This window comes from Rousettus aegyptiacus, unplaced genomic scaffold, assembly GCF_014176215.1.
Source record: "Rousettus aegyptiacus isolate mRouAeg1 unplaced genomic scaffold, mRouAeg1.p scaffold_m13_p_1, whole genome shotgun sequence".
NCBI lineage: Eukaryota > Metazoa > Chordata > Mammalia > Chiroptera > Pteropodidae > Rousettus > Rousettus aegyptiacus.
The window spans coordinates 65,986,287-66,002,323 of NW_023416284.1; the positions used below are offsets into that span (position 1 = coordinate 65,986,287).

Genomic DNA, 16,037 nt, shown 5'->3' on the forward strand with positions numbered 1-16,037 from the left:
ATCATTTAACTAAGCCTCAGTTTCCTTATCTGTAACACAGGAATAATAAAATACTTACCTACCCATTACGGGCTGCTGTGAACTAGAAATAGTTTATGTAGGAACCTAACAGAGTTCATGGTTCATAGAGAGGGCTCAATAAATGTTGGCTCTTATTTTCTTTTTAGGTTTTTGTAGCAATACAATTCTTTTATATTTTGTACAATGAGGACTAAAATCAAGGCTCTAGCACAAAAGGGTTATTCATATCTCCCTAGTCCTTAATGTCATATAGAACTATCTAACTTTCCATGAAATGTATTCCATGTTGTAGTGGTCAAGGGAATGTATGAGCCGAGTGTTGACCACTAAGCCAGTGGTTAATAATCCTTAAGTTTCATACCCTAAGAGGCAACAATTTCATAGAAGCCACAAGAACTGGAAATAATTTAACAGGTTTATATATATATATAATTTTTATCAAGTATAACATAGTCGTACAAAAACATTCACTACAAATAGAATTCACGTATATAAAAGGAGGCTATTTTATTTTGTGTCCCTTTTACATCCTATTTTAGGCAAAATGACAAAACCCAGAAACTAACAGAACTGCACTAGCTCTAAAAACTGGGAATTTTATAAATGAAATATGTCCAATCATCTATACCTCCTCTCAAATTGCAAACAATGAGGCTTATTGAACTATAATTTGAATCAATTTAAATAAATCTTTGCGCCATTCAGATGAAATATACATTGTCAATGGTTAAAAGTCCAGGTAGAAAACATATATAAAATTACTCACAGGTAAAAACATCTCATATGAAAGAAATGTTTTTTAAAAAAAAAAACCCAGACAATATCAAGAGGAAACACATTGAATTTTAAAACATTTTTTGGACCATTATATGAAATACCAAAAGGTTGAGAACTGTTGAATAAAAGTTTATGTAGAACAAAGCCAAGAGGTGAAAACCTATTAAATGTATTAAAATCATCGAAAGCCAAACAAGATAAAACTGAACTATATAATTTAGAAACAGGTTTAAGTGCATTTTTGGGGGGTACGATTTAACTGACTACCACATGTAAAATATGGCAATTAATTAATATGCAATTAAATACATATTTGCGAGCCTTTTGGCCATTATGTAAATATTAAAAAGTTAATTGCCAATTAAAAAAAAAAAGGTTACATACATACCATAAAAGCACAATGGTCAAAAATGCACTAAAAAATTTTGTGAAAAAAACACATACTAAACAAAGATCTTTCAGGCACTTGCATTCAGAAACATTCCTTTTATAAATAAGCATAGTTTCACATCAAAAAAATAAAGCTGATTTTTCCCATTTGCACCTATTGAGAACTAAATCATATATTAGGGATGCATTTAAATGGACCATTTTATGGGGAAAATCAATGAACTTTTAACAAATACGAGTCCACCTACTTATTCACAACTTCAGAAATAGGTAATTCCAGTGAGGCACAGATGTGGCCCTATCAAAACATTCTACCACTCAATATAACCAGCAGAGGATAACATAATACAATGACAAAAAGCAAACTCCACAATTTGGCAATCCTATACAAGAGGCCCTGTCAAAAATTCTTCCATAAAACAAACACAGTATCACAAAACGAAATGACTAAAAAAGAAAAGTTGAATTTTGACAACCCTACACAAACTGTGGGACTTCATCTTCAAGGTCTTCAAATTGTTGCATTCGTTTAAGCCTCGGTCTCTGACATGTTGGATGCACACCAGGCAAGTCACGCTCCTCAGAGTTCTCTTTGGGCTTCTTACTACTAACTGGCTGCATGGGACAAATTGGTGCATTTTCTGAGTCTGGAATTGATTTCAGCACATGCCCTTGAGAAGCATGATCTGTGACAGTAGGCACTGCTAGGGAGGGTGCTGGTTTCTCTTCAACCCCTCTCATACTACCAGCGGGGACCCGTGGTTTATAAAATGTTGTCCAGGGCTGGGGCTGCAGTGTTCTGGGTGCTCTGACAGGAGCAGCAGAGCATGAGTCAGAGGACCGTCTCTGTGACACCTGTCTTGCTGGTTCTGTGTTTGGCTTACTGGGCTGGATGGCACTGAGTAGCTGATCCCCACCAATCTTGATGCCCGTCATCACTCCTCCTTCTTGGAGTGCACTGGGCATAATCGTTGTGGTCTTTGCAGTTAGGTCATTTTGTCCATACTGTTTTTCTGGAATTTTTTGTACAGTTTGCTGATCAAAGCCATCAAATTTGCAACAAACAGGGGTGTCTTTTCTATTAAAGCCTTCAAAGGTAGGACTCTTGAAAAACTTGTCTGAATTTACATTCCCCAAATTTCTGCCATTTCTCTCATGAGAAGGGCTTGCAAGAAGCAGCAGTCTATCTACAGGCAAACTTGCAGGTCTAATCTTGGTCCTTGGGGTGCATCTCTCAACAACACTATTTGTTTCCCTTCCGGATTTCAGAGTAAGTGGCTTGGAGGATTTACAAACATCTTCTATCTTTTGTGATGTTGATTCAAGCTCTGGGTCTACAGGCAAATGGACTCTGTTGTCTGAAAAAAGAGATTTATTTAAAAACCAAACTTCATGGCACATGGCTAACAAGAATTTGAATGAACATGCTCTCAAGGGTCTTACATATTTTTTCCAAGTTATTCTCAATTATCTATGCAGAGGGATTTAAAGGTGAACTCTGAATAAAAATATTAGAATTCTATATTTATTTAAATCAATATAATAACTAGCAACAAAATTCACTGCAGTTTAGAAAAAAACTAAAAAAGAAAACATATGCTGAAGTAACTTTTTATGTGTGATGCATCAACAAGTATTTGTTGGGTCAAAAGATTATCATGATTTCAGTAGGGAGACATTGGTAAACTAACCTCAGAAAAGTTACACCAATTTACCCATCAACAACATGTAGCTGTGCACTTGAATCCCAAGGCTTTTGCCAACTCACCTAAGCTGCTTTTCAGTTACCCCAACCCACAGCAACAATATATCCTGTGAAATGCCTTAGATACCCTTCATATATGGTCAACTAATAAATGGACTGTAACATTCATCCTGTCCAACTAGAGTTGAATACTTTTAAGAAAAAATGCCCATTTGCCCCATTTACTATTTACACCCAGACTTACTTTCTTCTCTTTCCTATCAAGTCTGAACTCATGGCCCATATTTTCTCAAAATAGAACCTTGAGCTCCTTTAAACCCTGTACCTTTTTTGGCTGCATCTCCCCTAAAAAATTCCTATTTCTGGAAAATTCCAGCCCTCTGCTTACACTCCTCTTTTGGCCAGCATTCTGTTGACAGGTGCCAGGTGCCCATCAGAATCACTGACAGGAGTCATCTCATCTCACCTTCCTCCTCACCTTAGACTGCTGACCTCTCTTCCCTGGGCTTCCAAAGCAATACTCTCCTGTTTTATTTTCCCAGGTCCCTCCCCACATGTACCTGACTCAATGTGGTATGGCTGTATTCACCCACCAAAGTATATTCTTCTGTTCTGAGGGAAAAACTTATAGCCTAAACTGAAGCCCAGTTGCTTGGTTTAGCTCAGCTCTACCATTTCTGCACTGGGCAAGGCAATCTCACTGTCCCTTGTGTCTTCATTTGTCAAAAGGGAATCATAATTATATCTGTGTTGATGTATGGCCTAAATGATCTAATTATGAAAAGTGCTTAAAATTCTTTGGTACATAATAAGCACTCAAAATTAACATTTATTATTATAACTATTCTAATTGGGAGCCCTAGATCATAGGGTAGTGAAATAAGCAGAAATGTAGGTTCAAATACTGACTGAACAATTTATTAGGGGCATGACTTTTGGCATGATTTCACACCTCTCAGACTATTAGGCTACAGATTGAATGGGGCTAACACCACCTACTTTATAGCACGGAATTGTTATGAAGATCAATAAACAGAATCAAACAATAAGCACAGTGCTTAGCACACAGTAGGCGGATACAGAATGAATGTTAGCTCTCTTACTTTTTCTTTTTAGACTCAGTCAGGCTATTTAATTATGCATCAAATTTTAAAAAATTGGAATTTAGTTCTAGGAATGTATAGAATTACAGTAATAAATGGAAGCCTTTCCATCAGTTTGATCGCTACAAATCACTGCAACTAAAATTATCATACAGTGAAATAAAATGACTGCAGTCAAGGAAATAAAAACATACACATATGTGTGCTTAATGTGTAAAAGGCAGGTGTTAGGTAAAAGCATTTGAAAAAAACTTTAGGAGTTTTAGGAGTCTATTTTTTTTTAATTTTAGAAGTCTAGTTGACTGTATATAAGCAGTTAGACCAATACAATGATCTACAGTAACAGAGATGCTAATGAACTATCACACTACTCAATATATTTCTGCCACAACTTTAATTTATGGCAAAAATGAAGACAAAAAATTTTCAAAAAGAGCACCAAAAAAATTCCATGAACTCCAAGATGTCTTCTTGTAAGAAAGACTGTTACAGAGAATGACAGTTAAACACTAAAAGGCAACTTTCTTAATAGCTCGTAAAGACCCATTTACTAAAGAAGCTTCTTTTTTTGACTTCTCTCAGCCGCACTCACCCTGGCTTTTAATCATGGTTTATTGACATAGTTTTAAGTCAGCAAACATATATTTCACATGGCCACTCACCAATGAGACATGCATCACATTTTTCTAATGTATTCTGCTTTCGTTCTGATTCCTCAAATGATGTAGCCGATTCAAAAATTTTGCTTTCACTATCTGCTTTATGGATATCCTATTGATGGAAAAGAATTTTTAAACTTTAAGAAGCAACACATCTCAAAATAAAACAATTCAAAGATTTTTACCTTAACATAAACATTATAAAGTTCCAACACAATTCCATAAAAGTCAAAACTCACTTCCTTTGAAGAGAAAAATAGTGACTTCATGGAATGTTCTGGGTCTCTTCCTTCTGGTGATAACAGAGGCTTCGGAAGACGGCCTTGATCGGCCTGAATTGCAACACCACCTGTATTACACACAACTGCATCTTGTGGCTGTAGAGACCCATCGAAGATCTTCTGAGAATAAGTAATGAGGAACTCAACCAACTGCGCTTGATTGGAGTATTCCTCAAGGAAAGAGATGGTGATCGGAGCAGTTGTGGGCCTTGGCCTAATGAGGCTTGGTCCAAATATCACTCCCAGGTTTTTGGAGTTCATCTTGTTTTCTTCTGCATGATCTACAACCCTACAAAGTAGAATACGTACAGCTATATGGGATTGGCCAGTTAAGATTTTCCTAATGGTAATTTACTACAGGTTGGGAAGAGTGAAAGAAAAATGGGCTGCAGAAGTCTAAGAAAAGGATATATTTATTTGATAAAATATTGACCACATACCAAGTTAGGTTTCACAGTATCAGGATGGAAAGTAAGTGGAAGGGACTACTAGAGTTTTACCATTAGAAATTAACAATACCCCTAAAAGCTGCAGGTCCCTGTGCTGGAAACTTAAGCATCATTGTCAAATTCTGATGGCCCACAGCTAGTCTTCTGGCCTAGTTGATTCTCCACTCTAAAGATTCCTCTCTCTTTCAGTTCTATTGCCACTACCTCTACTCTGGCTTACTTCAAGCTCTCAACACATTTTAATTCTATGACTATTCACGGAGATCTAAAGTACAGTAAAGGTTTCTCCTTGAAACCATTCCATATATTGTTGCCAGAAAGATCTAACAGGCAAATCTGAGTATGTTAAATACCTGGCTCAAAATTCCTTAGTGGGTACAGAAGGAAGACAGTCAACTTATTTGCCAAGTGTGTAAGACTTTATTTACCAGGCCACTATCTAGCTCGCTGCTGATACTGCTTGCTATATCTTAGCCTAACCAAATTATCTGTACTTCCTTAATGCAAAATGATTCTTATGTCTCTATATCCATTACTGCTGCCTGGAATGCTCTTCTGCATGTTCTCTACCACCAAACCACTATTTAGTTCTTCAAGTTCGGCTCAGGACTACCTCCTCTGACTCATGGTCCCCTTCCCCTTCTTCCCGTGCATGCTGTGCATAGCTCCATTAGAATTAGCATGATGCTGCACTGTACATGTCTGCAGGTCTACCCCCAAGCTGATAAGCACAACAGATGACAGAAACCTTATGTCTTCATTCTTGTTTCACCAGCCAGAGCCTAGAACACAAGGGGCATCTGAGGGAAAGACACTGGCTGCATGAACATATGTTCAATGGCTCCCTTTCCCTAACATGCATTAGAAATGAAATGCTCATTTTAAAAACAATAGCACAACACTGTGAATACTATTGAGCTATACACTTTAAAATGATTAAGATGGTAAATCTGGGATGTGTATTTTACCACAATTTTCTAAAAAACAGAAGCAGTTAAACTGATGAGTTATCCATCTACTAATGGATGCTTGTCTTATAAGAAGTTCTTACCGCTTAAGATGAACTATGAGGTAATGAAGACTGTTAAAATTTGATGCTGGCAATTGTCTTAGAAGGTCTTTGCTTTTTATAAGAATTCGGTTTATTTCTATACACGTAATCGGCAATTTTTTATCCTCGGGGGTATCCTTTTTTGTCTCTTGTTCTTCATTTACACGTCGGATCTCTTTGGCAAGGTCTATAAATTCCTTGTACAATCGGAATAAAATAAATGGTTCCGGAAGCTAAAGAAATAAAATTACATTAGAAATATCACTCTGTCCTTTTTTCTCCTGTCGATATCTACTAAATAGCTACTGAATGGTTTGGTACGTCCCCTTAGATGAACAAGACTTAAGGTCAATCCATGTTTAGAAATGTATGTATCTTTGCTACAGATGTGATCTATAAAGGCAATATAACATAATCACCATAAATCATATCTATAGTAAAAATGAGCTGACTGATAATAAAATTCTAAATCTTACATTCATAACTGCCTCAAAGTGAGCATGATCTTCAACTGTTTCACTGAAACAAACCCAGGATGATACACAAAATAAGTCAAAATAATTAGAAAAAGCTTATGTTCTGAATTTTATTGGTATAAGGAAAACAGAGAACAAAATGCTTTAGGGTCCTTGTGTTGTACTTATATCAGACTGAAGAAGCATTACAGAATATGGCTTATAAGAAGGAAACTGTCATTTTATTTATCTAATTTTTAAAAACAACTTGAATTGGCATAAGTCAACAGAAAAAGTTCCTCAAACTATCAAAGAGTATGCCACCTTGATCTGGCCGGCATAACATTTCAATATTTATACTGTTCAGTGGTAGAAAAGAGCACACCTCTGGCTGGCTGAAGTCCTAGACTATCTGCTTATCCAGTTTCCCCTGCTGGTCCCAGAGAGGAGATGCTCTGAGATCAATTCCTGCCTCTACCACTCTGAGATCTGAAGAAGGTAACTTAGCCTCTTGGAGTTTCAGATTTCCCACATGGTACTTAAGTAAAATGAAGGCTACTCTCTAAAACTATAGAATCAAACATGTCTTCCCACACTAAAGTCTTGGTCCCATAGTATTCCTGACACAGAATGAGAACTGAAAGTATTGACCCCATTCATTTCCTTTCCCTGACTGGCTAGAAGAGATAAAGGATGATTCACTGTTAATCAAAGGTACTCTGATTCCATTTCTCAGCTGAGAATCCTGTGAAATATGTTTAAAGAGGTATCAATAGTTTCCTGGGCTAATATGGCAGGTCTAACATTTGTTACATAATTTCTTTTCCTCTGCAACTCCATGAAATACAGTTAAGTTCATAGAATCAACAGAATAGGAATGGACAAAAGCAACATTTCACAAGCTGAAGAGCAGATGACCAACTGCTGACTTAGCAGGCCTGAGAAAGGTAAAATTCCAAAATGAACAACAGTATGGCTTACAGGATCCTAAGGAGACTAGGGAGATTGTCAGCACATGGTCCTCTAAATCCTGGGGGAAGGTGGGCTACCCAAGAAGCGTGAGATCTCTAGATCCTTGTTTCTACTCCATGCTCCTGAGCAGCCTCTTCCCCTGAAGCCTGAGGATTCCTCTTACGGGCAGTGTTAATAAACTGACGGTTCTCTGGATGAGCAATGACAAGCACAAGAAATAGGTGGACAACTACCTGATACCCCAGAGAAAGGTCTTTCACTGCCTAGAGGTGTGGTGCCAGAACTCTGGGAGCCAAGTAGAGTAAGAAGACTCTAGGATTTCTGCATTTAGCATGCATATTGGGCTATGAGACCAGACCAAGAGAAGAGACCTAGAGATGCAGACAACACGTATTTCTCAAACAGCCCACTTAGATCATACTACAGTAAAGTTCAAAGTCTTCAAAGATTTCATGTGTTCGAGAGCTTTCAAAGATATTTCAATTCCCAACTCTTTCATTTTAAGCAAACAACTACAGGAGACAAATCAAAAGATATAGGAAAAGAACCAACTTGAAGGTCTAGAACTGCGCTGTCAATATGGTGACCACTAGCCACCAGAGCACTGGATATGTGGCTGGTCAAAAGTGACATGTGTTTTAAATGAAAAATACCAGATTTTAAAGATTCCATGACAACAATAATCGAAAAATAAAACATTTCATTAATAATTAAATATTGATTAGATGTTCAGATAATTGCGGTATATTAAATAAAATATTAAAATGAACTTTACCCATTTCTTCTCTTTACATGGGTACTAGAAAATTTAACATTATATATGGGGCTCACATTATATTTCTATTAGATAGGACTAGAAGCTAAGCATAGAAAAGAACCCTTTTTAAAAAAGTTTTGAATATCCTTGGGTAGATAAGATACTGCATTCACTAAAAAAAAAGAAAGAATGCTATAAAAGGAAAAGAGAACCAGAGTTCTTAGAAATTAAAACAGGACCTCAGAAATGAAATGGTTTACAGTAGGGGTGGAAGATAGGAAAATCCCTTAGAAAGTGTTAAAAGAAAAATAAATGAATAAAAGAGAAAGAAGAACTACAGAACCAATACAAGTTGTCAGTATCCAAATATAAGTTCTAGGAAGAAAACAGAGTGGAAGAAATGAGCAGTGACATAGACATTCAAAGAACTAGAGGACAACAGGTATCTAGACTGATAGAGCTCATGGAGTACTTGAAATAGCAGATGAAACTACACCCACATCAAGGCATATCATGCGAAATTTTAGGGTAATGGGGAGAAAAAGAAGATTCTACAAGCTTTCTGAGAGAAAATACATACAAAGAATCAGGAATGAGAAGGATCTCAGGCTTCAAAGAGAACAACGGAAATAATACTTGCAAAATTCTGAAGAAAAATAATTTCCAGCCTAGAATACTATAACCTTCCCTACCATTCACTCTTCCACCCCCATTCAAGAAAGTAGAATAAACACAGACAAATAAGTTTCAAACACTCTTATTCCACATTGCTCAAAAGATGAGCGTGACCAAAAAGGGAGAATAAACCAAGACAGGAAGACAGGTGTTCCCTCACAAACCAGAAGAGGCTAGAGAAGAGTGACCCCAGGATGACAGCTATGTGCCATGTTAAAAAGGACCCAGAGGGAGAAAAGAACTCCCGAGATCCACATATTAAGAATCATTATCACTATGCTCTCTGTAACAGTTTCTTCTTCACCAGAGGACAGAAGGCAGCTGGGCCCAGATCATTTTTTTATACTTGGCTCTGCATGACAGTGAACTCCTCCATAAGCTGCTGCCTGAAGCCTCTGAGGCCACTTACTTCATCCCACAGAAGTGTTTTCCTTGGACCTAATCCTGAAACCTACAGGTATGACAGTGAGCATGGAAAGAGAAAACATAGAGTAGTCCATTCCCTGATCATATTCCTGCTGAACTCGCAGTATCCAGTTTATAGAGCAGTCCTGCCTGATGCCCCAAATACAGTGAATTTCCAGGATGCATTCAGGACCTTGCCCAATGACTTCCCACAAAAGCTATTTGAAAATATCAATGAAAGTAAAGGTGGACTACGACCCAGACATTGTTCTACTTACTGTATCTTTCATATAATATTTTGAATAATAGCCTTTCTTCATATAGCTAATTTATGCTTCCTACTCAGTTTTCTAAAACTTAATGATACACTGTTTAGGAATACACGATAGGTAATAAGACTTTTAAGAAAAGACAGGGAGTAATTAACATGGTTAGGAAAGACCACTGGGGTGGGTTGCAGGCTACAACTGGACAGGGGCACACAGGGCTCTTCTAAAAAGTAAGGTAATGTTCTATTTTGTTAAGCTAGGTGAAGAAAAGTGTTTTTATTATTATTATTGGTCTGTACACTGTACATATATTTTATATATAGTTTGATTTATATGATAAGTAGAAAGATATTAATATGTCTATGTCAATGAAAATATACGTGTAGCAAATGTTATCAGCAAAATACAAATATTTTTGCCCTTTTCTATTTAATGGTAGTTTTCAAAAGTAAACTTTACCTGTCGAAGGTATAATTTCAAGACGTCACAGATGTCATGCGAACTAAACTCTGAAATGTCTACCAAGTGCATTCCATTTTCCAAAGCTTGACAAAGTTTTTCAGTTTTTATTTTGTTTCCACATACACGATAAATTCCCTTGAGAAGAAAGGGGAAATTTTTGAAACACTCTGCTTTAGTACAAATGGCTACATGTGGACATCTAAATATATCTGATGTGTCTGTTTCAATGTTTATTAATATTTTAGAAAAAAAACTTGGGCCAAATAAGGTAATATTTTCCAAATAAATCTGAATAAAATCAGTTACTTCTTAAAAATTAAGAGCACTGTTTTCTTTTCCTTTCTTTTCTTTTTCTTTTTTAGGCGAGGCAACTCTTGGTTGACCTCAAAGATTGCAAGGACCTTGTCAGTTTACAATCCTGTATTTTTCAAAATTTTTATTTATTTTTTTTAAGCCTACAGCACATGGTTTTCCTACGTGGTTGCTCACCCGAGTACTAACCGGGCCTGATCCTGCATAGCTTCCAAGATCAGACAGGATAGGTCTTATTCAGGGTGGCATGGCCATAGATATGCACTGTTTTCTTTTAAAGTCTCCTTATCATGAGAACATATCACACAGGCATTTGTTTAAAAATTTTCATTTTAAGAGTTACAACATACCTGTAGACACAAGGCTCTGTTTTCAATCTCTGTGGCACACATTTTGAGTATAAAAGGGATGCCATCTGGTTCCTTTTTTGCAACCTGTGTGAATTCTGCTCCAAATAAGTGTATTTTCCCCATAAGTTTCTGATGACCACAAATGATGACTAAATTTTCCAAACATTTTCGGTGACAAACAAGGAGACACTGCAAGAAAATGATAGTTTAAAACTGGTTAACTTACCTTAAAACTATTCACAACAAATTATAGGTAGTGTGACACAATGAAAATGAATTTAGAAGGTATTATTTGTGGTATTTAAAATACATTTAATAGCAAAATAAAATATAATATTATGGAAGGTACATTTTCAATTTGTTAAAATTATATTTGCAAAACAGCCTAGTCAGTAAAATTAATAACAAAAAAGTAAAGCAAAAGCATAAAGGGGATAATCTTACCTCTTCACATTCAACACCTTGGAATACTACAATGCATTCACAATCCCTGCATTTTGTGGGGGATCTCAGTTTGTGAAACTTGTGAGTGAGAGCTGCCTTTGACATCAATGTTTTCTTATATGTTCCAAGGGAATTGGGTCCTTGAAACAGAAATAGATTACTATGTAAGACTTATAAGATGACAAAAATTATACCATATGATAGTATATTTTGAAAAATCTTTAGACTTTGCAATCATTCCTATATTATGTAACATCAAAATAAGCATCTAATTTAGAGAGCTCTCACGAGGCACACATTTATCAAACATTTTAGTGATGAGTAAGAATCACTACCAAACCAGTAAGATACTTCTAAAATGGCACGGCATAATGTTTTCAGAATTAAAAAATTTACGCTGTTATTAATATGCCCTTTATAGAGACGGAAAGGGTGTTACATAGACAGCATTATATTCTTAAAAAATGCCCTTACAAAAGCTTCAAAGAAAACTTGCTGTATGAGGTTAGTGTGTCAGCATTGTTTGCATTAAGGATAAATCTATTCTTAAATTATGATAAAATTATAGATAGTACTAGCTAGCTATACATCAATATCCTACTGGAGATTAAATGTTATATTACTTTAGGAAGTGATGCCAAAACAGGTAACTGCAGGTTTCAAATACACAAAACTAATTTATATGAGTCAAAATAAAGTCACTAAGGTAACATAATTCTCTTTTATATCCTTCAACATCCACAATTTTCCTTATCCTCAAGAAATATACTTATTTACTTTTCCTGCTGAGTTGCTTGCACTGTTTCTTTTGAAGAGGATTGTTTTCTCATGCACTGCAACTCTTTCGATAGCTAAGTCATTATATTAAGTTTGCAAAAGATCAAAATATCTAGCCTATTTTAGCGCCATGCTAATGCATTTTAGATTTAGTAGTTTTGCTGCTTGTTGTAATATTTGTATAGGTAACATCTGATTAATATATTATCAACCTATACTTGTTCATAATTAGTCAGGATATATATGAGTCTTTATAATGTCTTTTGTTTAATACACAGCAATATAATTCTTTAATTATACTATTTTTCTAATATCTTGCAGAACCACTGAATCAACTGGTTTAGTGAGCACTTGACTCAGTGAATGTCAATACCAGATTCTGAAGGGGAAGGTGGCTCTCTTTCATCTAGATCATCTGCAGAAGACATGGTTCCACTGGACGGTGTTCGTGGAATTTTTCTATTAAAGTCTCCTATAAGAAAATTATGGATATAATTACCTGATCATGCACTTTAGAATTTTATAAATGGATAATGACAACATTTTTTGAATAGCGCAATCATACTGTTTTATTAGTGACCATGTAAAATATTTGCTCCCATTCTCAGACTTTGGATACAGGGAAGTCTGATACTTATTCCTGGGAGCAAAAGTGAATTGAACCAAAACTTTTCCAAATAAAATATAAAATTGAGGATTATATATCCCAATGAGACCTCAACTGCAACTTGTGACAGTGCTAGAGACTGTAAGCGCTAGAAGACGGGGGTATTTTCTATTCATGTCTTACATCTAACATCTGACAAGAGTGGCTAGCACAATATTAAAGTTGTCTTTAATTGTTTCTTGAATTAAATAATAAATAAATGCATACAATATAATCCAAACTTTGTATACAAAAATCTTTAAATACAGTAATACAATAGGAACATCACATTTATGTTACCAGTAAGACAGGAGACTGGGAACCAGGAAAATAATTCCTGGCAGGGAGCTGAGAGCACAGGATGCAAACTATGCCAGCAAAGGATTCTGCTATGTGTATCAAACATGTTCAGAAGCAGACCAACTACATAATGAAATTTATTTGCTCCCTGATGATATTATAAACATGGCCGTAGCTAAGTGGAAGAATTCACTTAACTCAAGGCCTTAATAGTCTAAGGTTCTAGAAAGGGCTAGAAAGAGCTTTACAAATGATTTAAAACCAGCAACCTCACCCCAAAAAGATTCCTCTGCATAATAAGCTTAAAAGGTAGTCATAGGTAGTCAACTAGTTTTTGTTTTGAATGTGTCCCCAACGACTAAGAAATTATGAGGTCACATGTTCCATTTTAGAACTATTCTAACTATAAAATGGCTTCCTTATATTATCAAAAAGAAATCTGCCTTCCTATAAATCCTAGTCTTAGGGCATAATTGTCCCTAAAGGAGCAAACAAAAGTACTCTAACTTTAATCTCTTTACATTTCCAATATTTGAAGACAGCTGTCATGTCCTCAAGTTTCCTCTTTCCTAGGCGAGGCAGCCCTAGGTCTTCATCCATTTATCATGTAACCAGTTTCCAAATCTTTATCACAGGAAGTCTTATAGGATTCTAAATAATTTAGGGTTTTCTCTAAGATAGGTCTTAATTTTGGGGACTAGATGGAACCACATCGTTTTTACAAAGCTAATAATAAATACTCGGTTAAATATTTAGGCTCGCATCTCCAGAATGTCCCTTGAACAGAGCTAATTTTAAAGGAAGACACAAAATAAGCCTACTTTAAAGGAAGACAAAGCAAGCCTCAGTGCTAAATGGAAGTATTTCTAACTTTAAATTCGAGAGATTTATTTACAAATAAAACTTCTGTAATATGTTGAACACTAAAAAAAAAAAAAAAGGCCGTGGTCTTTGTGGTTAAATTCTACGTCATCTCCTGCAGTGCCAAGATCCTAGGAGGAAAGAACATAGCTAGAAAGAACAGGACTGGAGCGGTCTTTGGTCAAGGAGTGGAGGAAAATAAATGTCGAAGTAAGAATCTTATGGGTTCAAGTGCTACCTTCTTCTGCTAGTTATCCTCCTTAAAGTCATCAAGGGAGAGTTCAAAACACTTACTCTGCCTCTCTAAGAAACATGAGATTATCAAAGCATCTTAAAGTACTTTTATAAAAAGTTAATACGTAATCATAGACCCAAGAATTGGTGTTAATTATGGTGTTCATTCTAACAATTAACTAAAAAACAATTCAAAAGATCGAGAGTAATAATGTTCACAGAATAGAACAGTATACAGAGTATAAAATAAAGATGGCTACTCTCATCAATATAGATCTCAAGCAAAAAAATGCATGAAAGAAGTCATGAAAGAATGGTATGATTCCACCTGCATAATATTCTGATGAGGGCAAAGCTTAACTAGATATAGGTACTAAAACATTTAACATAGCTAGGAAGTGATTAAAAAATTCAGGATGATGGCTTACAGCAATGTTACCAAGAAGGTACACACAGGGGCTTTCTAATATACTGATAATGCTCTACATTTCTTAGGCTGGGTGGTGAATTTGTGAGGATTTATTATTTTTCTTCTAACTGCATATATATATGTACATACTTCTAAGAGGTAGTTCATTATAAATATAAGGTATTTAAAAAATATTCCCCCCCCCAAAAAAAAACTTCAAGTGTCTGCTGAATTTTCACCTCTACACTTAAATATTTATATACCTGGACTTATAGACTCTGAATCTAGAGATCTAGATTCACTGCTTCCTCCAGTGCTCTCAGAGTCACTGAACATCCCATATGTCCATGGCCTTATACAAGAAGGACCTTTAAGAAAAGAAGATTTGAAGTTGAACTTGGTTACAGATAGATTATAAGGCAAAATAATGACATATAAATGAGACAAGTCAAGTTTCTTTGTGATCAACGAACCACTTTAAGACACACACAGTGCTTACAACTGTGAATAAGCCTCATAAAGTTACAATTCAAAGCCTGATTTTTAAATTCCAGAGTTACAACTCATTTAATAATCACATTCAAACAATTAGGTCTTTCATGAATTAGTGCTGTCTTTAACGTGAAAAACTACCTGTCGTATCTGCGCTGTTAGAGCATCTGTCCTCTTCCATTTTATTACAACTGTCAGGAAGGCGTGCAACATCCTCTAAAGAATCGGCAGGTCCATATCCAGATGTGTGGGGACTGTTTGTCAATTGTTTATTTACATTCCTACGAAAAACACAAATAAAACTCATCCTCAGAAAAATGACTAATAATCTACCTATTTTACTTTAATTTCGGAAAAATTTGTTAATGAACGTACAGTAATTTAACTAAATATTAAGAACAGACCATATTATATGGCTTGACTTCTTAAAGGAGATGTGAATAAAACTCATTAATCATTTGTACTCACTACAGCTGAAATCTAGAAAAGAGTAGCAAAAACCAAGTCAATTATATTCATGTCAATTAAACTTTTCTACTATAACCGCTGCAGAAAATATAGGTTAAATCTGTGCACTATACATTCAAAATAGATATGATCATTATTTACTGATCTAGAAGGATTTTTAAATCTCAAAGAAATGAGCTCTTGTGTCAAAATGGAAAGCTCTTTACTCTTGAGTTACATCTTAAATAATATAAAAAATTCCAAAAATGTTAAAGTCAAATCTGGCAATGTTAGAAAAGATACAACTTTATACCAGAGAGAAACTTAGAAGAGA

At 35.5% G+C, this 16,037-nt stretch overlaps 1 protein-coding gene across 4 annotated transcripts in view; it reads right to left on the minus strand.

Annotated features, from left to right (window-relative positions):
- Positions 1–418: 418 nt before the first annotated feature.
- The window catches only part of ARHGAP29 (Rho GTPase activating protein 29), a 62,166-nt gene continuing 46,547 nt past the window's right edge, over positions 419–16,037 (minus strand). For 2 of the 4 annotated variants that reach the window (XM_016158481.2, XM_016158484.2), the window contains 10 exons: positions 15,398–15,537; positions 15,028–15,132; positions 12,688–12,786; positions 11,538–11,677; positions 11,094–11,282; positions 10,429–10,566; positions 6,437–6,669; positions 4,895–5,225; positions 4,659–4,767; positions 419–2,546 (listed from right to left, as the gene is read on the minus strand). In XM_016158481.2, coding sequence (XP_016013967.2) covers positions 1,666–2,546; positions 4,659–4,767; positions 4,895–5,225; positions 6,437–6,669; positions 10,429–10,566; positions 11,094–11,282; positions 11,538–11,677; positions 12,688–12,786; positions 15,028–15,132; positions 15,398–15,537 — 2,365 coding nt within the window. In that variant the 3' untranslated portion in view covers positions 419–1,665. The remainder of the gene's footprint in view (positions 2,547–4,658; positions 4,768–4,894; positions 5,226–6,436; positions 6,670–10,428; positions 10,567–11,093; positions 11,283–11,537; positions 11,678–12,687; positions 12,787–15,027; positions 15,133–15,397; positions 15,538–16,037) is intronic. The other 2 variants (XM_016158480.2, XM_016158482.2) reach the window with 1 other exon arrangement.